We start from the raw sequence: 27282 nt of genomic DNA on the forward strand, positions 1-27282 counted from the left end.
CTCTCCCCATCACTCTGGCCAGCTTATTGCCACCTCTATGAAGCAGACAAAGAGCTCTTTAGTTAAGAAAAATAATGAGGTCATATTTTCCCTGAATTTATTTTAGAAGAACTTCAAATCTAATATTTTAAACAGCATTTTAATGTGGTGATCGTTTGATGTTCCAGGGTTGGCACTGAGTCAAGATCTGCTTTTCAAATGGAGAATGTTGACTTGCCAGGTGCCCTGCATCTCTCTGACTGCCTTCTTTTGCTTTGGGCTTCACTCAAAGGTGGTGGACATATGGGTTCTGTCAGTAATTAGCATACTTCCAATATAGGTTCATTTATGAGGACTGTCACCTTCACTTTTGACAGTTTTGCTAGATAAAGAAAACTTGATTGACATGCTTTTTTTCTTTCAGCACCTTGAATATGTCTTTCCACTACCCTCTGGTTTCCCTTGTTTCTGATAAGAAGTCAGCTGTTAATTTTATTGTGGTTCCCTTATAAATGATGAACTGTTATTCTATTTTTGCTTCAAAACTTTCTCATCTTTGTCTTTCAGCAGTCTATGATGTACCCCCACTAGTGGGTCTCCTTATGTTTACTCTACTCAGGATTTACTGTGTTTCTTGGATCTATAGATTAAAATTTTTGTAAAATTTGGGAAGTTTTAGGCCATTGTTTCTTCAAATATTTTTTTTTTTTTAAAGAAATTCACATTCTTTTATTTATTTATTTATGACTGTGTTGAGTCTTCGTCTCTGTGTGAGGGCTTTCTCCAGTTGCGGCAAGTGGGGACCACTCTTCATCGCGGTGCGCGGGCCTCTCACTGTCACGGCCTCTCTTGTTGCGGAGCACAGGCTCCAGACGCGCAGGCTCAGCAATTGTGGCTCACGGGCCCAGCTGCTCCGCGGCACGTGGGATCTTCCCAGACCAGGGCTCAAACCCGTGTCCCCTGCACTGGCAGGCAGACTCCCAACCACTGCGCCACCAGGGAAGCCCCCAAATATTTTTTTATACATCCTTCTAGACTTCCTTTCCTTCTTTTACTCACAGCTGTCCCACAAGTTTCTGAGGCTCAGTTCATTTTTTCTCAATATTTTAAAATTTGTTTTTCATACTGGATAGTTTCTGTTGGTCTAGAATTTCCATTTAGTTCCTTTTTTAAAAAAATAATCTCTATTTCTCTATTGAGAGTCCCCATTCGTTGTCGTTTTTCCTTTAAGTTTTTATACATATTTATAGTAGATGTTTTGGATTACCTGTCTACCAAAATCAACAAGTGAGCTCACTCAGCATGTTTATTGGCTACTTATTTTTCTGGAATTTGGATCACAGTTTTCTGTTTTTTTAGATGTCTCATAATTTTTTGTTGAAAACTAGATATTTTACATAAAACACTGTAAAAATTTTGGATGGAGTCTGGTTTTCCTCCTGAGATGTTTTATTAAAACAATAACTACTGGAACTTCAGAATCTGTTTTCCCTGAGTTGTGGGGCTACTAGTGTCTCTGATAAATTTTCCTATCTTATTTTTATTTTTTAGCCTGGTTCCTAAAAAATTAGTATAAATGTTCCTAAAAAATAGTATAAATTATAATATAAATTCTAATATTTTCTACCCATACCAGTGGTGTGGTAAAATGACTCTACCCTGAAAAAGGAATCATGCTGCTCCTCTTCTCAAAGTTCTTCTCTTGCTCCCAACTTCAAAGGAGGAAAACTGAGAGTTAAGGAATATAAGGCTTTGTGGGAAATGGGGAGGAATAGACACCACACTAAGTAAAGCTCTTTTACCTAAATTAGGTTGGCAATACTTGGAACTAGACAGATCATTCATTTTCTATTCTAACAAAGAATAGAAATTTAGAAATTTTTAGACTGTTGCTCTTCATAGTCCAATATGATGGTCATAATATGTGTTTTGTTTTGTTGTAAATATTTGCATAATATTTTAGTGAAACCTGTTGATTGTAAAGAACGAAGACTCACTAAAGGCAAAACAGGAAAAGAATGGGTTAGGGGTGATTGTAAGTAACAAATCTCTCAAAGCGATATCTGCACTCCCATGTATATTGCATCATTGTTCTCAATAGCCAAGATATGGAAACATCCTAAATGTCCATCAAGCAGATGAATGGATAAAAAAGATGTTGTATATATACACAATGGAATATTATTCAACCATGAAACAGGACAGCCTGCAATTTGCAACAACATGGATGGACCTTGAGCACATTACGCTAAGTGAGCACATTATGCTAAGTGAGATAACTCAGACAGAGAGAGACAAGTACTGTATGATATTACTTATATGTGGGATCTAAAAAAGTCAAACTTCGGGACTTCCCTGGCGGTCCAGTGGTTAAGACCCCGCGCTTCCAATGCAGGGGGTATGAGTTCGCTCCCTCGTTGGGGAATTAAGATCCCACATGCCGTGTGGCACGGCCAAAAATAAATAAAATAAAAATAAATTAAAAAGTCAAACTTCTAAAAATCAGGGTAAAATGCTGGTTATGAGGGGATGAGGGTAGGGAAATATGATTGATGTTAAAGGCTACAAACTTGCAATGAGTGGCAAATTAACCATAGAGATCTAATACACAGCATAATGAATATAGACAATAGTGTAATATAATTATGTAATGTGATAAATATCACTACAATGGCAATCATATTGCAATATATAAATGTATCAAAGTAACACACTGTATATCTTAAATTAACACAATGTTATATGTCAAGTATATTTAATTTTTTAAAAATATCAAGGAACAATAAAAAAATGAATTATATTCTGTCTTCATGGGGAGAATAAAACCCCAGAAAACATTAGGACCAAGGCAGCTGTTCTCTCTGGCTCACTTGGTCTCGCAATTCCAGATTTCCAGGGGAAAAAAAATCTGATTGGTATTAGTATAGGTTATGGGTCAACGGTCAGCCAATGGATTGGCTACATTTGTATCGGGTCCCCACCAGGGCTGATTCCATGGCCAGATGCAAGGTCATGAGGCATGCAGGACTGCTTACTTCAAAGGCTATGCATATAGGTACTTGAAAACATGTCTATTATACTTACCAGATGTTTGATGCCTTTCTGATTTTATGAAGTTGTTAAATTTGCATGATTCTATGGTGTTCCAAAAGACAGAGCAACCTGGATGCTTTAGATGGAAAAAATGTAGGCAACCCTTACTTAAACTGCTTCACAAAGCTGAGTTTCAACTGCTTTCCCCAATATACAGAATTTTATAGCCTTAGCTCTGACTATAATAACTTCAAGCCAAAGCACTTGCAGCCAGTTGTTTTCACACAGGTCCCCTCCCTCATAGAGGAGTAGAGATAGGTCCTGGTAGAGATGAGATCTGAGACCTTTCTCTCTTAGGAGGTTACATGGCAGAAACCTCTACTCTGTTCTGCCATACATTACCTCACTTTTCCACAATGAAACTCTAGTCCATCTTTTTCTAATTACCTCTCAACATTACTGATTCTAATTTTTCATTGTTGGAAGTCAAATTCTTCCAGAGACTACAAGGATTCATGACTGTTGGCTTTTCTTAGTGTGGGAGGCACTTCAGTAGTCCAAGGCACTATGGAGGCTAAGGTCATGACCATGACATGTATCTGATCCTTTAGGAGAGAAGGCTCATACACTATATAACTATACCACGGGGTAGAGAGTTTTAAGTGCCGCAATAACACACTAAATCATAAATCATCCTCTCCAGAGGGGGATAAGATCAGGAAATTTTCAGAAAAGGCTTTACAGGTTTAATGGTTTATTTGGCTGGGCCTCTAAAGGCAGGGGAGGATTTGCCTATTCAGAGAATGTGCTGGAGGTGGGATACAGCCAATTCTGCAATCCTGAGCAGAATTATTATTAAGCTCTAGCATCCTCTCCCAGGACAAGTTTATTCCACTGCTCTCCTTCCCTCATTTGCCACCTGCCTCTTTTAACATTCCTTTTAAAAACAAACAACACCTCCCCCTGCCCCAGCAGTGTGTTTGTGGAGTTCTTATCTTCACTGCTCCCACCTCCTCCATAGGCATCCAAGAATGAGAAAAGAGTGTTCCTGCTTCTTTCTTTTCCTTGCTGCCTCTGCTATTCTTTGTCAGAAATTCACTACTAGTCATTATGCACTAATGTGAAAATAACAAACATTGGAAAGTTACAAAGTTTTCATAATCATGAAAGGTTCAGGTTGACTTCTTTCTGAGATAGTAATTTAAAAGTTCCCGTGGATTTCTGCTGTTTACTTTTGTTCTTGAGGATGCCCCACAGTCAGCTGAGCAGAGGCCCTGCTTCCTATCTCAATTTCCCAGCAGTTAGATCCACCAAGGTAGTGTGGCTAGCAGGTGAAATGCTTCCCCTTCACATGTAAATAATTTGCATTTCTATGGACCCTCGGGGTGGGAGACAATGGTTTCTACCCTTCACTGGAAATCTGGAATTGAGGCATTGCAATTTGCAAGTAAAGGGCACTTTTGTAGAGGAGAACTTTATTGGCAAAAAGAGTTAGGGTTTTGAGGGCAAACAGCACAATCTTCAGAAGAACATTGGGAGTGAAAAACAGAAGCTGCAAGAAATTCCTTTCAAATTGTTTCTTGGTGAAAAGAAAAGCCTATAGATGGATATGGAGGGAGAAGGATAGTGGTGTTACCAAAGATCAGATATTTGTAAGGTGTAGGAAAAAGATTCTGGAAGAGAGGATGTAACACATGATCTAAGAGAGCAATTATAATCAATGGAGGAAAATTCTGGGGTGGGAGGATGGCCAATGTTTAGGAGCACAAGTGGAGTGTGAGCTTGGAACGGAAGACTGTCACCCTTCTCAGCCAGGACTGAAGGAAGTGATGAAGTGTGAAAATTGAGACTGAGATTTAGGAAAGTTAAGTTGAGAAACCTCGTGGTGGATGCCTCAGTCAAGTAGGAGGCAAGATCACTTCCAGAGCTGGAAGAAGACCACGTAGAGTGGAGGCCTGAGGAGAGCAGAAATAGGACAGATTTGGGAGAAGTGCCCTGAATAATGTCCTTGGATCAGTATCCTGGATAATCACCCTCCTGATGAGGAAAGGAATTTAGAGAATCAATGAAGACCCAGCCAAGTCTGGATAGCATAAACTTTTAGTGGAACAAAGTGATTTCTTTATCCAGCAATGCTTGGTTGTACAGGAGCAAGTTCAAAAGAAACCTTTCACTGAAGCATGAGAATGACCAATAATAATAATAATGTTGATTGACAACATTTTAAGGGACATTTTTCATGGTGGATTTTAGTAACATTTTAATCATTACAAACATGAAATACACAATATCAAAATACTCATCAAACATGTGATCTGAGAAAAATGCAAAAAGAAAAGATTACTGGAGTAAAAAAAATCAGTTCTTGTTTTCTTCTTTCTTTGCTAGCCTAAGGCAAGGAAAAAGGAAATATCAATGTTTTCCTTCCCACTCGACACATCTTCCATGATTATAAAAATAAAAAAAAAAAACCAAGTCATTGGTATATTGTGAGTACATTAAATATGAGTCTTATTTATAAAAATGTGCATTTTTTTCTATTCTCCTATAAACAAACACCAAAAAGAAAGCAAAAGGAAGAAATTGAAAGCATGATGAGCTAATTTCCATGATGGCAAGGCAAGAGACAGCACTCCAAGGTTTTTCCAATTCTGATTTCTTCCCAGTTCTGGAAATATTTAGGGGGAACACTCATGTTCAGCTGTTTTGTTCCACAGTCCCACCCTGCATAGGATTATCAACGATGTTCAATTTTACTACAAATTGTGAAAGATGTTTTCCTTTTCTTTTTCTTTTTGAAAGATGTTTTTCTAATCAAGGTACCAGGTTAACAATTCTTATCTATTTTTGTAATTTTCATTTATGGTAAGATAAAAACCAAAAGCAAAGCATGTTATCCAACTTAAAATTCAGGACAGTAGTTAGACATATGTAGCTTGCACACATATTAATCTGTTTCTCTCAACAAAATATTTGTAATTTCCAAAATCCTATCAGCATTTTCACACAATATGGTCCCTCCAACTTGAAGGGCAATAACATAAACACAGTCTTCTTTCTAAAGAAATTAGTATAAAAATGGCAAAATCACCAAAAAGAAGGAACATAAGAATATCAATGATTATATCATAGGCAATATGCTTAAAAGCCTAATATGTTCATGAAGTCCTACTTTAATAGCTAGTATCTAAATATGAAACTTATTTACAAAAAAAATTGGTATTGACAAACTAGAACAAAGTGACTTTAAATGAAAGCAAAGCACTTGTAATTAAAGTTCAAGATTTTTTGTGATTCCATGTCTCAGTTAATTTCTTTATCAAATTTAGAGATAAACTGGAAAATACCTAGAAAACAAAATCCATCAACTGTAATCTATTTCCTTTACTCTCTTGTGAAATCATCAAAAGACATGCAGGATCAACTCTATCACCTGTGTCTTTCCCAACCCTGTAAACTCTTAGGAGAAAGACCATGTACCTGTCAAGCTAATAGTGCAGAATGCACACACAGATGGGTGTTTAATAAATATCCTTCAATGGAGAGATTAGAGGTTTTCTCTGGGAAGCGGGGAACACATTATCTCATGCATTGACTCAATGACATCCATCATACAATACGTCAGCCTGTTTCCTCATCAAAATATCATCCAAAGGAAATCATCTTTGAGTCTCCTTTAAGTCTTTAGACCCCAGATTTTGAGGCAAGATCCACCCCAGGGAAGGGGGAGTGGTTGGGAAGAACAAGTAGAATTCATGTGGATCAGTGACGTCAGGAAGAAGCAATGATTTAAAGGATGGGGTGCAAACTCACCTGGAGAAGCAGAAGCTGCACACATGTCAAAGGTCAAAGGGCAGAGCCTGAGGGACTCCCCAGTCGCAGGAAAAGTGAAACGCCCACTCCCAGGCTCTCAAGGATTCGTATAGGGGCTCAGCTGTCCCTGCCTTTGACGCGACGGACAAACCCTACCATGCACAGCTGCTGTTGCCAGGAAGGCAAAGCGAAAGCTGCCCCAATTTCAGAGCCAGCACTCGGGAATCCCCCGGTAGTTCTTTCCCCCTCCCCCTCCCGCGCCCAAAGCCAGAGATACCTTCATCCTTACTCCTCATCGTTTCCAGGCCCTCTAGCTCTTAACAGCATCGGTCTCTATGGCGACCTGAAACCTCAGTTCCCATTGGTCAGTTCAATATGAGGGCCGGGCCAATGGGGAGGGCCAGCCTTTTCCTTCCGACCAATGGGATTGGCAGGGAGCAGGTCCGGAGACGGCGGCGTGCTGACGTTCCCGGGAGCCTGGGGCTGGCTGGGCAGGCGGGCTGGCGGCTGGGCGGGCGGCGGCGGCCTCTGGGCAGTAGAGGGGGCTCCGGGGCTGAGTCCGCGTCGACGCCGGCCGCGGAGGCGGCACCATGGGCAAGGGGTAGAGGGGCAAGTTGGCCACCGCCGCCGTCGGGGGTGGTGGGCGAGCCGCTTTGGGGCAGGGGGCGGGAGGGGGAGGGAGGGGCGGGCAGCCGCTCGGCCGCGGCACTTTTTTAATTTTTTCGGGTGCCGCAGCGGCGACCCCTCGGCGCCGATGTTCCTGATCCCCGGAGCGACGACGGCTGCTGCCTAACCTGGAAAGTAAGTGTGCGGGCTCGCGGGAGAGCGCGGAGACTTCTGCCCACGAGACCCCCGGCCCTCGCCCCGTCGCGCCGGAGCCAAGACCTGCCTGCGAGGGGCGCGGGGCAGGGAGGGAGGGAGACGGGGACGGGCGCCTCCCTCCCGTTACTCCGTCCCCACCGCCTCGCGGCCGCCTCGGCTTTCCTGCCCCGCCTCGTGTTTCTGCCCGCACTCGCCTGCCTGCTCCCCTCCCCCCGGCAGGCGCACAAGTTTCACCCTCCATTTGCTTTTCCCTGCGATTATTCTCCCCCGGTATCCCCTACATTCCGCGCACGACCCCTCCCCACGTTGGCCTTCTTGGATCTAGGGCCCCCAGCCCCAAACTTGAGCGCCACGCCGAGCCCTCCTGGACGTCTGCCCGGAGGCTTCCCAGCTCCTGCCCGCCTGGCACGCTGCTCCGCGCCCCCAACACCCCTGGGCGCCCGCCTTCTCCAGCCCTCGGGGCTGTCCGTCCCTCTCTCCAGCCCCAACTCCCGCTTCTTGGCCCCCTCCCCTTCCTCCCACGTCCCTTCTGCCTGTACGGTCTTGTGTTTGCCCTCTGAGCCCCGCGCTCCTTGCCGGTCCTGCCCACCGCCCAGTCCAGTGCGCCCCTCTCCCCTCACCGCCTATCCTCACGCTCCACCCCTCCCGGTTCTCCAGCCCCAAGCTTCCCTGGCTGCCCTCTTGCGCTGCCGCTTCCTTCTCTCCCTGCCAGGAGTTGAAGAGGAGCTGCGGCACCCTCCCACCCGCCCCCCCTCCGGCGGAACGAGTGTCCCTGCCCGCCGCTGGGGCTGCTCAGGCCTCTCTCCTTTTCCCCCCCGGGAAGCGAGGGGGTGAGCGGCTGGGCCGAGATTTGGCTGCGTGTTGGCTGAGTGCGACAGCGAGCTCGGGCAGTAGAGGCGCCGCGGCGGCCGTGGCCGCGCGGGGCGCAGCAATAAGCAGGTGTGTGTGTCCGGGGGGAACGTGCACCGCGGGCTCCTCGGCTGGCGACAGATTGTGCAGGAATGCGAGGAATGCACCAGGGGCATAGTCCACACGACCCGCCGTGGCAGAACTAGCGCCTTCCCGGTCCAGCTCTCGCCGAGCAGCCAGAGGTCACCGGAGCATCTTCGGAGCTGGTGAGCCTCGCTCCACTCCTCTCCTCCCCTTGCTTTTCTCCATGCGGCAGAGAGGGCGGCGGAGAGGAAGCCCGGCAGGTCGGGCTTCAGCTAGCCTTTCTTCTGGGATTTTGGTGCATTGGTCTCTAGGACCGTGAATTTCGGGCCGATGGCGGTGTAGCCAAGGTTATAGATAATTGCACGAGGTTCTTGGCAAGTTTGGTTTGCAGGGTTTGAATAGTGCCTGACTTTTACGAGGGTTTTTTGAAAACCTGCAGGAAAGGGTGCCGAAGGTTCTTAGAGTAAAAAGCTTGCAGCCGACGTAATTTTAGTTCTATCAAAAAATGTCTGTTAATGCTCATGGACGGGGATGTACTTCAAGAAAGAACTTGAATGCATCAGTTTGCTGTCATAAAAATTGTAATTTTTTCCTTGCATACTGGGCTGTGTTTGGACCTCTTATAATACCTAATGAATAGAAACAGAGAAGCAGTGTTTGGTCAGCGATGGGACAGATAGGACTGTCTGGCACAGTTCAGTTCAGGGCGTGTCAGTTACCATTGGAAGTAACATGGGTACTACAAGATCGTGTATATATATTTCAAGATGTAATGTATTAGTTGAGGTCACAGTTCTTTCTTTTTTTGTTCCCAAGTTTGACCGAAAAATAAAAATACAGCTCTGCAACTTTTAAAGAATGGTAATTATGTGTAAAATCCAAAATGATTAGTATACAGTTTCAATCAAATTTTATTTTCCTTAATGCAGAAAAGCAAATTTTTGACAGAAGTTCCTTTTCTAGAATTGGGCTTAGATTCTCTTATTTTAAAAGGTAAAGTAGAAGACTGCTTCTCTTTTTAAATGTAGTGTATTACTGTAGAAAGTATCCTCATTTCTGGTACCTGTGAAACAGTTACGGAAAATGGTAACATGAAAATAAGAACAATTGATGTCCAAAATAAGTGTTTCTGGATTTGGAAAAGCATGCTATGTGTGCTTTTATTTGACACAATTTTCTTTGGAGGTTGAATTTACTATAAGCCTCTCCACACTTGGCTATTTTGTATCAGATTCAGGAAAATAATAAGTTGATTGTCCAGCTGTCTTCTAACACTACTGTGTAGGGATCAAGGGCATTGAAAAGTATAAGATGAGAGCCTTTTATTTAGTTAAGGACCCAATGGAAAGGAAAAATAGACAAGAAAAAAACTTTGTGCTGGGTAAGGTTGTGTCTTTTGGCTGCTACATTGTTTTTCAGGTATGTTCATAATTAGTGGACCTTCTAATTTAGAGATTTAGCTCTAAATTAGAGTTAGTAACACTGTGTAGGATATTGGGAAGTGTTTGGAGATGCCAACAGGAAACTTATGTAACACAGTCCTCACAGCAGAGTTTAACACGTGCATATTTGATTTGACGTGAAGATTAGAAAGTAAAAGCACATTGAGTTTCTCTGCCACATTAGAAGTCAAAATAGCCCGTTCAGGTATATAGAGAATGTGTGTGTGTGTGTGTGTGAGTGTGTGTGATTGGCTGTACAAATAGTTTTACATGCTTCAAGTAAAGGTAGGCTTTCAGTTAGAAATATATTCTATTTGTTATAGATATTTGAAGGGAGGAAGTTTTGAAACTGGTGATCATTCACAGTAAAATGACATAAACTGTTTTGATCAGAGTGCGTTCCCTCCCCAACCTCACTATTACATAAGAGAAGGTAGCTGCATTTCGTGTCTTATGTATGATGTAGAAGATTCTAACTTAGGGGACGAAACGTCCAGTTATCTGAATTCTTACCGGTACTGTTTTTGGAGGGAGATAGAGGAGCCACGGTGGTGCTGAAAAGCATGAGAGAAGGTAAGCAGAAAGTAGGAGCAGCTGGCGTTCATCCAGGGGGGAAAAAAAGGGCTGTTGCTGCATTTACAGGCTGAATAAACCAAATCTAATTATGTGAGTAGTTCTGACACAATTTGAATTTGAGGAAACTACTACCAAACTGAGTTCAATAAAAACTTTAGCAATTTATGACCTTGAGTATCTGGATTGTCTATATTAAGTAAGAATTGCAATTTTCTTTGTTTTCTATACAAATCGGGAAAGTAATTTTAATTTAAAACTTTAAAATTTATTTAATTTTTAAAATCCAATTATTGCCAGTTTTCAAACTGAGTTATTTCCTTGCTGTTGACCAGGAGTTGATTTAAATAGAGAATTTTCATACCCTGGATGATGCCGATCATTTAAGTCCAGTGCCTCACCTTACTACTTTGAAATATTAAGGTATTTTGAGAATGCTCCATAAGCTAATTTTTTTTTTCTGTTCCAGTCAAGAGGTATGCCCATAATTTGGTTCATTTAAAAATGGACATTATTCCTTTGTTTTTAACTGGAAGATGAAGTAGAGGTTATTCTAGGGTTCTCCTAGGGCTTAATCATTCATGGAATTATATGTCACTTTGGGAAGTTGCCTTCACACCTTCAGTGTACTGGGAGATAATTACGTTCTCAATGTGTTAAATGGTTTTATAGTGCTTTTCCTGCACTGAAGGGGGAAGAAGAATCTAATTCATAACACCAATAGACTGGATATGTTAGGAATATTAAGTAACTATTTCATGCCCAAAATGTAACTACAAATAGCTGCAAACAGAGAAAGACAGAGACAGACAAAGTAAAACTGGATGTAAGGCTTTGTATACTTCCAGTTAGTGATGATAACAGTTAGCAAGTCAGTTTGATGCCCAGCAGTGAAAAATAACAGACTTCTTCTAGGGTAAGGGCATCAGGCCCTAAGTCACAAACAGCAGTAATTCACGTGCTTACTGGTTTCAGTTGAGAAGTTGTACAGCATTCAAAAGTTGCTCCCACTGTCACTTCAGTAATTCAGTGGAATTATCTTCATCTTTTGAAGGCTATGTTACCATAATTAAATTGGGAATATTACATAATGGTGCTCTTCAATTAAACTTAGAATGCTATAGACATTCCATTTGTTATTGGTCTGAGGTTTTTTTAAAATTATAATTTAGATTTATTTGATAAATTTATTTATTAAAATAAATTTGATATACCAATATATTTGATATACCAATAAATGTTGGCTACATTGCTGATCATTTCATTATTCATAGTCTTGATAATATTATAGTTTATTATGACTCATATATAGTGATTCATTGCAGGTGATAAAATGTCATTAGAGATTGCACTGTACATTTTTAATACTATAAAATACATAAATTAAAATATGGAAGTGTCTGGATTATTTTAAGTCATATCATTGTGAAGCATTTTTCATGAACCGAATAATGCCTGATGATTGGTTAGATGCCAATCCCTGTAGGCTGATATACAATATAGCCCTCCCAAAGTCCAGAACTCACAAATAAAGGATGGGGAGGGAGAGGGTCAGGGGAACCAGTAACCCTTTTCTCATCAACAGCCAAGGCATGTTTAACTTCTATAGTGATTGTCTTATTCAGTATGAATTTAGTGAGTTACAAACATCCAGGGGTGTTTATTCTGCTCTTCCCTAATCTGGATCCCTGTGTCGTCCCTGCCCGCTCCAACACACACGTACCACCACCACTACCAATGCATCTGTCTGCTTGGAGAGGTAGAAAAAGCCCCCTTTCAGGGACCACTTACATAGAATATAGAAGTTGGTGCCTAGTGTTCCAGGTTGAATTTAGAGCAGATGTGCGTTTTTGTCATAAAAATGATTATATTTTTATGAAAGTTATGTAAAATGTGAGGTTTAAGAGGGGCTATCCGAGTACCATGCAGGCTTTGGGGGCCTGGCCCGGAACTTGGAATATAATTTTTCATGGACACCCACAGCCCATTTACAAATAGACTTTTAAAACAGTGGGTAGGTGGTATCTGAAATTCTGGTCCACTGTAAGCTCTCTCTAACTGCAAACATGAGAAGGAGGTGAAAAGCACCCTAAGCCAGAAATTAGGAGATCTGCCATTAAACCTTATGACCTCCACAAACCATTTCATATTTGGGTTACAGCTTCCTACTTTTAAAAGTGCAGGGTTTGGATTGCATTGATCTAAGATATATTTCAACTCAAGGTTCCCAAAGTTCTCAGGGTTTTTTTGGTTTTTGTTTTAAGAAAAAAGTTTTCATAAGCATTGCTGTATATAATCATTCCTATTTTCCCTTCTACCCCAAATCATAACAACAGGAAGTTGGGGTTCTCTTTTGGGACTTTTGAATCTCCTTCATGTTCATCTTAAATAGCTTTTTTTTCTTTAACAGTATAATTTTGGGAAGTGAGGGGAAGGGAATAAACCATATAATGTTTTTAAGGTCTCTGTCTACCCCCACCCCAGTTCAAGGTGAACCAAGGTACTTTAGGCCAGGGAAAGTCTTTGGGATTTTACCTTCACACAGAGCGAAGCCCATGAGAAGTGTCGTGATAAGGCAGTGAGGTGTTGTAGTTAGCAGCCAGTGTATCATTGTTCAATTCTGCCTCTTCTGTTTGCTAGGTGTGTAACTTGGTAAATTATCTAATCTCTCTGGATCTCATTTTGCTCGTCTGTAAAACAGAATAACAAAACTATCCACCTCATATTGTTGTTGTGAGGACTAAATGAGTTAATACATGTAAAGCACTTACAACAGGGCCTGGCTTAGGGCCAGCTCTGAATACATTTAAGTCGTTTTTATTCTTACATTGTGGTATTTAATGATGCTTTCTGTAGCATCTACTATATGCCAGGCAAATTACTGGCTTGTTTTCTGTGATCTTAGTCAATGTGATTATGAATCTAAATAGGATCTTGCGGGGAAGAAATAAACTACTGAAGAAAAATTATTATGAGCTTGATAGTTTGCAAGAGATTGCTTTTAATGAAGAGAATCCAGCAAAATAAACCAACTAAGGGCCTTTTTAAAATAGGGAAGTTAGACCTTGTTCGGCAGGCAGTACTTAGAGGCATGTAAACACCACTAATGTGTAGGAGGTTGGGTAAACACATCTTAATAAACTGTTACGTTTAAAAGGTAAAGACTGATAGTATTATACACTTGCAAAATGTAAAACATACCTTTTAAATGTGTATGCAACTATTGCATTTGTAATTCTAAGTGGTAGTCATTTTATAAAATGTCTTTGCTAGTGAACATGTGAAGAAAGTGTTAGTGTTAACCAATTATGGACTAAGATGCATGTTGTAAATAAACTCTTTAAGCTGCCTTTTCTCTCTGAAATTCACACTTGAAATTGTTAGGAAACTACCAAAGCAAGAAAAACTAGAAGAAAAGTTTGGAAAATACTTGATGTAAACCAGAAGACAGTGGTTTAATAGATACAGTCTCTAGTCCTAGACCTGGCCGTATTACAAAGCTGGTGTGTGTGCCATGAGCAAGCCATTTAACTCCTCTTGGCTCTGGTTTTCTCATCTTATGAAATGAAGGTGTTGGACCAGATGCTCTCTAGAGTCCTTGTAGTACTTATATTTCACTTCTCCTAGCACAGCCAGCCTTCTCATTCTGTTGTATTTTTTCCTCAGCAAGAATGTACTGTCTTCTCAAGAATTTATTACAATTTACCCTCTGGGGTAAGGGGAGAAAATTGAAGTTATACATATGAAACGCTCAGCTTCTAAAAATATAAATGTTGCAGCCAGACAAACATTTGTCCCCATAATGGCTGAGTTAGTGGCTATCTTCTTGGACTCATTTGTTAACAAACCAGTCTACTGTGCACATTTGAGGTTTAAGCCCTTGTTGAGGCTAAATTTTCCAGAAGTTGGATAGAAATGGAAGGGAAGTTAATTTAGGTGGTGGTTAGATGGGACTGGTCTTGTTAAAATGAGAAAGGTCCACTTACCATTTGCTTTGGTTCGATTTCCCCTAAAAGGTTTGATTTGTTCTCAAAGAAATTAAGCAACTGAGACAGAGTTGTTCCTCTGGAAAAACTGTTGCTTTTCCATAAACAGAACTCATTGATCTATATCTCATTATAGAATATAGGTCGTTTCATTTAACTCTGGCTTTTTAGTGCATGGCCAACCAACCAGTGTTCAGAAATTGCAGCGTATTTCAGCAGGATGATATTTTACTTAGATTTGTGCTCTTGTGTCTGTTTTTTTGTTTTTAAGCAATTAAAAAATCCAGCAAAGAGATTTTCTCCTAGATCCTTCTCTCCCGCACAAAGGGGGAAAAATTCCTATAGAACTTACATATGTATACCTCCATATACAGTAATTTAAAAATATTGAGACTGACTGTTTCCCTTTGCTAATACAATAAGTACATTATTTTCAGAAAGGAGAATCAATTATACTACTAATATATGCAATATTGATTGAATTCTCAGTATGATCAAAATAAACACTTGAACAGGCTCTTAAGTTTCTATACCTTCAAGAGAATTGTAAACACTCAAAGTGGAAACCAGTAATAACCACGTTGCAGTGAGGTTCATCATATTGTCTGGCACCTGCAACCTGGATTGAATGGGGAACAAGGACTAATCTAGTTAGAATAACTTCTTAGTCCTAAGTACCACCGGGGATCCAAGTGAGGGGACTGAACACAATTAGCACTTCAGATATTTGCTGGAGTCCTACTGTGTGTGAAGAATTGTGTTCTGTTTTATATACCACTTATTTAAAAAGATACATGATTCATTTTGGTTCCATTTAGTCATCATTCATTTGTCCCCTGCTCTGTATGAGACTCAGTGCTAGGCCTCATGGCCAAAAGATGAGTTTCCCTAGGGAGTTTTATAGTCTATGTTGAATTCAGTATTCAGAGTCTCCATCTTTGAGGAAGCTGTGATTAATTTTACCATTTAGTTGGTAAAGATAATACACATGAACTGGAAAAAATTGTTCTAGAAAACTTTGGTATATAAATAAACATGCAAAATTGTTCTGTAAGTATTAAGGATGAGCTGTAAAATGACTTTGTATTCACTAGGTTTTAGCTAAACCTACTTTTTAGGTGTGTTATGTGATACGTTACCAGAATCTAGATAGACAGCTGCGTTAACCACTGTCAGTGGCTTTCTTTGGAAAAAGCCTGCATTTGAAAAAGTGCTCCCTACCAGTAATAAGGTAGTGATTTTAGAAAAGGCTTTAATCATGAACTTGATTATTTGGTTTATATTTCTTGAAGTACTTTACCTCATAGCCTATGTAAAATAATTGATCACAATGAAAATGCATTATTTATGAAGAACCATAATTTATGCCTGAAGACCTGCCATTTTAAGTAAGTTCTTTTTTTCGTTTTCATGTAGCACTACTTTGGTTTATTGTGTTTTTGTGCTTTTCTTTATTCTTTATACAATTTATATGCCTTATAAGTCCAAACTTATTATCTATTATCGAAAATACTCCCTTTTGTTGTTATGAATAAACAGAAGAATGTTTTGAAAATCTCTTGAGACATCTGCTAGAATAAATGGTCTCATTGAATCTTACCTTGAACCTCAGACTGATGCACTGACGGGAATTTTCCACTTATTGTCAATTTGTCAATGACTGAATAAGCAGCAAAGTCAGTTTTTAAAAAGCACTGAAAGAAGAATCAGAAAACCCAATTGGACTTTCACAAGAACTGCTGTTATTTTGAGACCTGCAATAAACAACTCAGCTGTTAAATGTCTAACTCAGACTGTCCACACATGAAAAATATGTGTCAGTCCGAAATCTTTGGACAATATACTGGCAGGTGTCAATCTTCCAAAATATTGTTTCTGAGTTACTTGATCAGAACTTTGAATGCAATTTTCCATAGAAACAACATAAATCCATAAATCCATCATCCTAAGATGTAACTGGAGTATAGCAGTTCCAAGTTCCTATGGTCCTTCTACTTCCCTGAGCTACTTAAGAGCAGGGACTTTGTCTTTTTGCATGCCTTAATCTTGACCTCCAGTCTTTCTGGATACCTTAACTGAATGAATGAGTTTTTAGTTCCGATCTTGGCATACCTTCACCTTCTACTCTAGGATAAACCTCTCCCTGCCTAATACCATCCCTCTTTCCTTTTGTAAACTACTTTTGTAAACCGTTTGGTCTTAGACGCTCAAAACTATTTATTGTACATGTTTCAATGGAAAAACTGCATTCTGCCTTATTTAAACAATTACCTGTGTAATACAGTTTGGTAGATAAATAATTATGTCAAATTCCTTGCTGAAAACATTAATTAGAAAATCTTAAACAGACTGATTCATATTCATTATTGCCTGGATTATAACTATGGTGAGATGAGTTTACATAGTACGCTCTTTCTCAGAGTATTAATCTGTAGCTATGAAGCACCAAGACAAGCTTGATCAGGTTTTGGCCATATAACATTGACCAAACTTACTGTGTCCTTGCCTTTTGTGAATTAGTAATATCTTTGTTATATTCAGCTGATGAATTGAGGTAAAAAGTAGATGCATTTTTAAGCACATGAAGTCTTTCAAAGGAAAAAGTTACTAAAATAATACAAGCATAATTAGCACTATAAAATTACATAAACATTAATAGTCATAAAACAGGAAATTTCACAGCTTGTTTTTGATGTAGTGGGTGCAGCAAACCTTTGTTTGGTTTTAACAGTGTAGTTAGAAACACTCAAACATTTTGGTGGTTCCTCCCCCAACCTCACGTAATCACTGTGATAAAATTTGAGTAAATTATAATTTTAAAAAATTAAACTTTTAATTGTGAGATGATGATGAACTCACAGTTCATAACTCACAGAACATGCAGTTATAAGAAATAATACACACATCCTGTGTACCCATTACCCATTTTCCCCCAATGGTGACAGCTTGCGGAACTATAGAACAGTATCGCAGTCTGGATATTGACATCGATGCCATCAAGATACAGAACATTTCCATCACTCCAAGGGTCCTCGTGTGGCCCTTTTGCAGTCACACTTCCACTTCTCTTCCATCCTCACCCCCTCCTTAATCTCTAGCAACCACTAATTGTCCTCTTTCTATACATTATAGAAATATAATTTACTTATATAATTTCATCATTTCAAGAATGTTACATGAATGAAATCATACAGTATGTAACTTGAGAGTTTTTTGTATCTGTCTCCTCAGCATAATTTTTTAGAAATTCATGCAAGTTGTTACACGTATCAATGTTCTCTACTGTTTTATTGCTGTGTAGTACTCCATAATAAGAATGTACCACAGCTTGTTTAACCATTCACACTTTGAGGGACATCTGAATTTATTTTCAATTTACAGAGCTACTAGACATATCTGTATACAGGTTTTTATGTTACAAGTTTATATTTCTCTGAGGGAAATAAATGTCCAGGAATGCAATTACTGGATTAAATTATAATTTTTAAAGCTTCCTTTCTATAATTATACACTGAATTACATGTGACCTCGGTAATTTAAAAGTTAGATTTATAGTTTTGGTAAATTACAAAAACGTTGTGAAACCGAGTCTTTTATCTTTTATTACCGAGTATTTTACAAATACTGCCTCCTATTAGTTTACCTTATTTTTAGCAGAATCTCATCATTGATTTTATTTTGTTTCATTTTTTTATTGATTTATAGGTGATGGACAGTGTTATATAAGTTACAGGTGTACAATATAGTGATTCACAATTTTTAAAGATTATACTCCATTTACAGGTATTAAAAAATATTGGCTACATTCCCGTGTTGTACAATACATCTTTGTAGCTTATTTTATACCGAATAGTTTGTATCTCTTAATCCCCTACCCCTATATTGCCCCTCCCACATTCCCTCTCCCTGTTGGATACAGAGAACTAGTTTGTCCTCTACATCTGTGAGTCTGCTTCTTTTTTGTTATATTCACTAGTTTGTTGCATTTTTTTAGATTCCATATATAAGTGATATCATTGTCTTTCTCTGACTTATTTCACTTAGCATAATGCCCTCTAAGTTCATCCATGTTGGTGCAAATGGCAAAATTTTATTCTTTTTTATGGCTGAGTAGTATTCCACTGTATATATATACCACAACTTTAAAAAAAAATTTTTTTTTGTTTATTTTTGGCTGTGTTGGGTCTTGTTTGCTGCGCATGGGCTCTCTCTAGTTGCAGCGAGCGGGGGCTACTCTTCATTGCGGTGCGCGGGCTTCTCATTGCGGTGGCTTCTCTTGTTGTGGAGCACGGGCTCTAGGCGCACGGGCTTCAGTAGTTGAGGCTCGCAGGCTCAGTAATTGTGGCTCACGGGCTCTAAAGCACAGGCTCAGTAGTTGTGGCGCACAGGCTTAGTTGCTCCACGGCATGTGGGATCTTCCTGGGCCAGGACTCGAGCCAGTGTCCCCCACATTGGCAGGCGGATTCCCAACCACTGCGCCACCAGGGAAGCCCCCCACATCTTCTTTATCCATTTATTTACTGATGGGCACTTAGGTTGCTTCCATATCTTGGCAATTGTAAATAATGCTATGAACATTAGTCTCATCATTGATTTTAAATGGAATTCATGAAGTTACTTTGTAGCTTGACTTCAGGGTTTGTTTGTTTGTTTCTGTTATATTTTGTTTTGTTTTAGACAGGAGGTATATTTAATTTCCAATAACAATTCTGTATTTTAAAATGTAATTGTTAATGTTAGTTTTTTCAGAACTTCACCTATATATGATGTAAACAATTGTAGTAATATTCTTTTAAAACAAAAGTTTATTTTGTACCATGCTCACAGGCGAACTAGGGATTTAAAATGAAGACAGTATCCTTGTATGTGATTGGAATCAATCCAGTTGTCAGGTGGAAGCCAACAAGCATACCTGGAACTTTTAAAGGCAAGGAGTCTGCTTTCTTTCCTAGAAGAGAAGATGTTTTCTAAAGCACAGTTTTCTCATCCCTCCTCCCCCCCACCAAGTTTTCCCCTTGCTTTTTGCATGATTATTGGGTACAATTTCTGCCAGAGAAAAATGTTGAAATTGTGTCTGGTCTAAGTAAAATTATTGCAATTGATAATTTGATTTGTTTTTATACCCTTTTTACCTTGAATGTCTAATATGTTTCTTTTCATGGTTAAAATGCTATCAGATCATTTAATTAGTTTTATATCTTGTTCTGTATTGTTTATATTTAGTCTAAGATTTTTATCAATGTTTTTTAACGTTCACAGTCTTCTGAAATCATAGCTGAGGAAGACAAGTGATGACTACAATTAGTCCTAAAACATAACTTATACAGTAACACTCTTCTTCAACACTGTGCTTTTAAGGATTTGATCCTTTCTCTATATTTGAATGATACAACCTCAGCACCTTTTAATTTCGTAGAAGTATGATCTTCCCAACAAATTGTAGATTTCCCAAAGGCTTTCTGTAGGTAGCTAGTATGCCCTTCTCTGCCTGGTGAGCCCATGGTTTTTTCCCTTCAAGGTCTAACTTGATGACCCCTCCTTGGTGAAGCCTCCTTTGCCCTTCTCTGCAGATTTAAACCTTCCCACCTGTGCTTCTTAGCACTTTGCATGTAACTCTGCTACAAATATGTGTCACACAGTGTTCAAGTTATTTCTCTGTCTGTGTTCCTGGCTGTATTGTGAGCACTGTCCAGGTTAGAACTGTGTCACAGCCGTCATTGTAACGCTCACCTAGCAATGTGCCTGACATACATATTAAGCACCAGATGCCTGCTTTGGGTAAATGAATAATGAAATACTTTGTTTATAACCTTAGTCATCCCTCTCCACTCTAACCTTTAGTGAGTCCCCATTTTTCACCCTGCAGGATCGCTTTAGACTCCAGCCTGCCTACCAATAAACGCCCTTCACAATCAAACCTTAATTACTCTCCTTCCTGAACCTTCTGCATCAGCAAAACCAGTTTCTACTCACTGTTTCCTGACTCCCTGTGCTGTCTGTTTCAATCCTCACAGTCCTCCAAGACCTGGTTCAAATCCTTCCTCGTGTGTGTGACCTCAGACCACTGGCTGATGGTCATCTCTCCTTCTCCAAATGTCTCTTTTCTCTGGCTTTTAATGATAAATTCCCCATGGTGGTTTTTCTGTTGTTGTGTTAGACTGTTAACATCTACTGATTAACTTTTCTCTTGTCTCTTTCCTCCAAGTTGATCGTAGCTCTCAAGGCAGGGCCCTTGTCTTGTATGTTTGCTATCTACCAAGTGACACATTTCAAGTAGAGCTCATTCAGGAAGTAGAGGCTGTGCCTGCTGGTGATGTTGGTGGGTAGGACCAACCTCTAAGGAATGCTGAGATGTATACGAAAGATAGTCTCTCGTGTCCTTCTTTCATTAATAGTTATTTGCGAAGCGCCTAGTATGTGCCAGTTTTTGGTATATGCCATTTAGATGTTTTGGAGACCTCAGTTGTCAAATAAGCTACATCAAAATGAAGTTTTGATGGTTTGTTCTTAAAGACCCCTTTGCCAAATAAGCTGTATTAAGTGGGGTTTTGCTTCTCTAAGTTGTTGTCTCTTATTTTTATATAGTACTGTCCCATGTTGAAAAGAGTGAACACTGCGACTGAGAAAACAAAGAAAATTTTATCTCTTGAACTTTTTTTTTTTTTAAACAGTGAAAAGTTATATGTTTTTGAAGCTGCAGAGTTGTGATGTCCAATCTAGTAGCTACTGACCACATGGACTATTTAAATTTTTAAATTAAAAATTCAGTTTCTTGTCCTCACTAGCCCATTTTAAGTGCTGAATAGCCACATAGGACAAGTGGCTATAGTAATAGGCAGATACAAAACGTTTCTGTCATTGCAGAAAATTCTGTTGCAGCTGGTATAGAGAGTAGCTGGGACCAATTATAAAAAAAATAACAAAACTGTAAATGTTTTTTGGTTAACACAGCAATATGATATAGCTTTAGTTTCCTAAGCATTTCTATTAATATCTATTTAATCCTTCTAATAACTCTGTAAAACTAGGTGATATACTATACTGCCTTCATTTCACTAGCAAGGAAATTATAAGAGAGTCACAGTAATAAAAAAAGTATCAAAATAAACTGTAAGTTCAGTTTGTGGTTCAGTTCTTCATACTGAAATAAGATAGTTGTTATTTAGTAGTTAGTTAATATTTGGTTAATGTATTATGGAAAGCATTTGATGTACAAGAATGTGTGATCTTATTTTTTTCATCACTTAAAATCTCATCAAAGGGACTTCCCTGGTGGCACTGTGGTTAAGAATCCGCCTGCCAATGCAGGGGACGTGGGTTCGAGCCCTGGTCCGGGAAGATCCCACATGCCGCGGAGCAACTAAGCCCGTGCGCCACAACTACTGAGCCTGCGCTCTAGAGCCCGTGAGCCACAACTAGTGAAGCCCGCGTGCCACAGCTACTGAAGCCCGTGCGCCTAGAGCCTGTGCTCCACAACAAGAGAAGCCACCGCAATGAGAAGCCCGCGCACCGCAACGAAGAGTAGCCCCCGCTCGCCGCAACTAGAGAAAACCCGCACACAGCAACAAAGACCCAATGCAGCCAAAAATAAATAAATTAAATAAATAAAATTTTTAAAAAAAGAAAGGACCATGCTCACAAGTGTATTAAAAAAAAAATCTCATCAAGTTAAAAAAAACTTGGGCTTATCTTTTGAAATTTTCAGTAGAATTCAGAGAATTCTAGTCAAGAACCATTTATTATAGAGCCCCAGTGCTCGGTATGGGAAGGAGTACGGAAATGATTTGGGAAAGGCCTAGTCCCTACATTCAGGACGTTCACTCTTAGAAGTGTTGTTACAGTAGCAGGTGAGCCTCAGAGATGCCAGAAATGTCCTTACTGACTGCAGAGAGGCTCGATTGTCTTCATCTGTGTGGCACCTTCAAGTCTGCCAGAGTCTTTTCCTCTCCCGCGTTCCGCCCGCAGGCTGAGACACGTCAGGGCAGCAAAGGTATAAAACAGAGTGCTTGTCCTCAAGAAGCTTATGTTAAAACTTGTCCATGATTCTGTGGGTAAGAGAAAGAAAATGGTTGCTCTGAACATCTTTGATTTGTAGTTTTGCTTCGAAAATTAAATTTAAAAACTGCCTGGAACACATAGAAGTGTGGGTATGCAAAGTAAGTTAAACAACATACGAAATGGAATTAATTTAGTATGCAGAGTATCACCTTGCTTCATAATTGAAGGAAAGCCAAAGCAGAGCCCTCTCCCTTCCCTTATTTTTTCTTTTAATGCCGATCTAAGACACAGAAATTTCATCTGATTTTTAAATTTCCATAAAGTAGCTTCAGAGCAGAAAAAAAGAAAAGAAAAATCCTGACATACAATTTCAGTTACTTTAAATAAATATATCTTGGCATTTCATGTTTTTAATATTTAAGATATAACAAATCTATGCTGTATCCTATGGTCTCATTTTTTACTGCTTTTAAGAAGCTTAGGAGATTGACCCTCCTGATAGGGAAAGTATAGGCTGTAACTAGTGTGCAGGCCCCTTCTCTGTGACTCAGTTTGCTTGTAAAGACATTAAAACTGATAGAGTTGGTCTGAAGATAATTTTTCATTCACTTTTATTGGATTCATTTAAATTTTCAGTTCTGCGCTGAGCTTCTTAAAGCTTTTTGGAGGAGAGAAAGAGCTGGGGAAGAATACATTTTTACTCTATATCTTTTAGAAACCATGTGATAAGATTTATTTAAGTTTGGGCTAGCTGTAGAACGAGACTGAATAATTTAAGCATGTTTAATTTTTCAATCATCAAAAATGTTTAAATGCCTCTGTTAAGTTTAATGTGGTATCTGAAATGGAATTACTTTTCAACGACTAGCGCTTCGTTTCTTTGAAATAATGCTTAGTTCAATAAATGGCAATTAATAGAAGAAGGAAATTGTCCTGATTTTGTAACTATGAATAAGATTGGAGAAATAGTAAAACAGGCGTTCATTGATACTTAGTTGGAAGCTACTGCTTATGGCAGACCCACTAGGAGAAGAGAGGAATCTTACTTCCAGTATGTCTTCTCTCATATGTGTGATGAGCTTCTGTTACTGCAGTGATTTGCACAGTTTGAAATAAAGCACAGTTTTTCGTGTCAGCACTTGAAGGCTTTTTTTCCTTTTTCACAATGAGCAAAACGTTAGACATTTCATTGTGAATAGCTCTCGTGATCCAGAAAATTCGAGCAGACAATTTAATTGTTCTTGACTGTAAAAATTAAATCTGATACTAAACTTAATCCAGAATCTGTTCATGTAGGCTTTCCCCCCTTATTTCAAACAGAAGTTAAACTTGCATGTCTAAGCAACTACATTGATGTAACATTCAGAAGAAAATTCATGCCAAGTGATTTATAACCCATCCTCCTTACTCCCTGGTCATTATTGATCCTATTCTTTGACTTTCCTGGCCCCATCCGTAATCAGGCTCATGTCTCCATCTTTAAAACGTTTCTTCCACCAAAGCCCCCTTTTGGGCCATGGTTTTCTCTCCTTCCCCTCCAAATCCCTGAGCGATTCCTCTACCCCGGGTGGCTCCATGGTGCTTGTTGAGAAGAGGCTTAGGTTGGTGGCCTGGCTGAAGGAGGGACCAGGGTCTGGAAGCTGTGTTTATAACAAGCATGCTGTACTTGAGTTAAGCTGTTCATAGAATAGGATGCCTACGCTATACTGACAAATTCCCAGCTACAGTGGGCTTTCACCAGTGTCCTAAGGAACACAGGGTTTTTTGCCCTTCCCTCAGCAGTTTAAGGCCCTGTTTTCTCTAGCAGAGATAGGAGAGAAGGATCCAGGTGGTATTTCGTGCCTCTCCCAAGGCAGTTGCTGTTCTCCTCCCCAGGCCTGCACCCTAGTGGGAGGCGGTCTCCGGACTCTGGCCAGGCTTTTATGTCGGCACCTGGGGAGGTCCACGTAGAAGAACCTGAGTGTGGGTTCACCTCCTGTCTGTGGTCCTGCAGAGTTCTGTATTCTCTTGCTTGCCCACATTTAGCCTTTACCAGTTTACTAGCTCATTTCTTCTTGCCGGCATTCGGCAGCATTGCCCCAGGTAAGCAGGTCCATCTCCTTGGAGGTGCCTCTCTTTCCTTAACTTCAGGTTAGTTGGTTATACTGAGGTTTCAGCTCTCTGAGTTGAAGAAAATTGTGAGTTGGCAGACTGCGTGGTGTTTTCGTGGCTGTCATCAGGGTGAAATCTCTGCTGTTTCTTTGTTCTCCTGGAGGAAATGTTACATACGTTTACAGCCCCTTTGAAGAAGCTAATCTTTCCACTTCCAGTGTCAAGAACCCCTGGCCCCAGTTTTTAAATCTTTTTAGTAGAGCTTTTTTATTTTTCAGTAACCTGTCTATGTGCTGTCTCGCCACTAGATTGTGGACTAACAGTCATAAAACTGTGCCTGGCACAGAGTGGGCGCTCAGTAAGTGTAGACATTGTAGTTTGCATTTTAATCTAAATAAGGGCACCTTTCTTCTTATACTTAATGGTGGCAGCATATTCTGTCTGTGCCCTGCCCGCATGCCATGGCACTCACCATCAAGTCATTGTCTTCTGACCTGACAGCTTCCTACTGCAAACCCCTGGGACTTCCAGCCTGAAGGCTCTGCTGCCAATGTTGGGTCAGGTCAGAAATGCCAGGAGGTTATCTTCCCTAGGAGTAGCCCCCAACCATCAACTAACAGGAGCTGGACCAGTAGCCCAGCTTCTTGGCCCCTTAGTTGAGACATCCCTGAGGCCTGTCCTCTGCAGGCTCCTGAGGTCCCCAGCAGACGGGAGATCCATTTGCTCAGAGCAGTGACCTGCTCACTAATGTACCCCGTAGTCACTTTCTTCCGTACCTTACTTGTCCACCTCCCAAGTCAATTACTTGCACGCCAATCCTTGTCTTGGGTCTGATTCTGGGGAATTCCAACTCAATATAGTTACAATTCACATAGATATTCAGACATTTGAAGTTCTGTGTATTAGGAACAATCAACAAAATCAAGGAGATTTGACTTTTTTTTTTTTTTTTTTTTGAGAGGAGTTACAACTTTCAACAGATTTTCAAATGGTTCTTTGCTTCTCCCCTCCAAAGAGAGAGGATAATTGCAATAAAGGTAAAGAAACATCTTTTTTTTTTTTTTTTCCTTTAGCTTAAGACTTTAGAGCAGTTTTTTCCCTTTCAGAGGACTGGTACAGTGAATCTTTTTAGATGCAATCAGGAAATCACTGGAACATTATAGGTACACATATGGGCATATCTCAACCCCGGATTTTAAAGATAGGATTTCAGGTTTAACTTTATCATCCACATGCACTGCAAAAATGTATTGTAGTGTCAACATTTTACCATCCCTTTCCTCACTTTGAATAGGGAGCTCATCCTCTGAAGGTTTAACTGAATTAAAATAGTATCAGTTTTGGATTAGAGAACTGCTATTTTAAATATAGGAAAATTCACTTTTAAAATCGTTTTTTTTTTTTCTAATTATAAATGTGATCCACACTGTTATAGAAAAATCTTTAAATTCAGAAAACCACAAAAGAAGGAAGTGAAACCCACCTATATTTACCTGGATCCAGAGGTGATCACTGTAGGTATTTTGTTATAAACCGTCAAATTCCTTTTTAAATGTATGACTGTGTTAAAGTTAAGCCACAGATATGATGGCCACACTTTGAGGAGAACACTGCTGACAAGGTTAATGTTTATGGAATCACAATATGCAGCCCCTTCCTTTTACAGGAGAAGAACCTGAGATCTGGAGAGGTGGTGACTCAGGTTCATGTACATTCCTGGATCAGGAGATGTAGGTGCTTCCTCAGGGGTTGTGTCTGTGGGTATCTGCAGCCTGGTCATCCTTTGTGGGAATAGCCTTTGCAGTCTGGGCCTCCCAGAATCCCATTGAGTCCTTCCCTTGATGGATGCCAGATTGTTCTCTGTAGGCCACATCTCTGCTTTACTTCTTAAGGTAATCAGTTTGCTGCTGCAGTGGTTCCCTCTACTTGGGTTACTCTGGAAGAGTTACTTGGGAGACTTGACTTCAGGTTGGGTGGCAGGAAACAATGGCGCATATGCAGCATCTTTGGAATTTGTGTTACTGATATCATTTTGGTCATCCAGTCTCCAAGGCAGGTCTAAATTTGAAGCTGAAAAACAGTGAGACCTAAGTTATGACCTGAAGCCTAAACCGAAACCATGTTAATATCCCCAAATTATTAGCCAGGTTTGTTGAAAAGATATGTTGATCTTACTGAGAGCTAACATCCCTTTCTGTCACCTCATGGATTAATTTTGTGTTTGATTTTAGGTTTTAGGTTGTGTTAGTTCTTTTTTATCTTTGTATAGTAATTGCTGCTTTATGCTTTAAAATTTTAGGAAGTGCTAAAAAAAACACCTCACCACACACAAGTGTTATGGAATCCAGATATAGCCCTAGATTTGACATTCAAATGTCTTCAAAAAAATGGAATCAGACTGTTCTGCATATTCAAAATGTACCTTTTTCTAAAAAGTAAATACAAGATACTTTTCCTGAATGACTCAAATGTTCAGTGTGAGATGAATCAAGTCGCTTGTCCCTGAATCATTCATTCTCACCGTGTCACCAAGACATTCACATGTCCCCCTCTATCTATTCTTGGACTTATTATCTTGATGAAATGGCCTAACCCAGGAAAATCTTTCTGCT

General features: G+C 39.9%; 2 protein-coding genes across 19 annotated transcripts in view; one reads left to right on the top strand and one right to left on the bottom strand.

Annotated features, from left to right (window-relative positions):
- CCDC148 (coiled-coil domain containing 148) overlaps window positions 1–7139 on the bottom strand; it is a 482246-nt gene extending 475107 nt beyond the window's left edge. For 15 of the 18 annotated variants that reach the window (XR_009504110.1, XR_009504104.1, XR_009504105.1 and 12 more), the window contains exon 1: window positions 6826–7045. Coding sequence is in view for 4 of the 18 variants with exons in the window: in XM_059927153.1 (XP_059783136.1) it covers window positions 6826–6850 (25 nt within the window). In the remaining 14 variants the exon portion in view is untranslated. Of the gene's footprint in view, window positions 1–6825; window positions 7046–7102 lie in introns of those variants that run through there. The other 3 variants (XM_059927159.1, XM_059927158.1, XM_059927154.1) reach the window with 2 other exon arrangements.
- A 348-nt stretch (window positions 7140–7487) lies between these two features.
- The window catches only part of PKP4 (plakophilin 4), a 246543-nt gene continuing 226748 nt past the window's right edge, over window positions 7488–27282 (top strand). The window contains exon 1 of the mRNA XM_059927920.1: window positions 7488–7626. The gene's annotated coding sequence lies outside the window, so the exon portion shown is untranslated. The remainder of the gene's footprint in view (window positions 7627–27282) is intronic.

This window comes from Balaenoptera ricei, chromosome 7, assembly GCF_028023285.1.
Source record: "Balaenoptera ricei isolate mBalRic1 chromosome 7, mBalRic1.hap2, whole genome shotgun sequence".
Classification (NCBI taxonomy): Eukaryota; Metazoa; Chordata; class Mammalia; order Artiodactyla; family Balaenopteridae; genus Balaenoptera; species Balaenoptera ricei.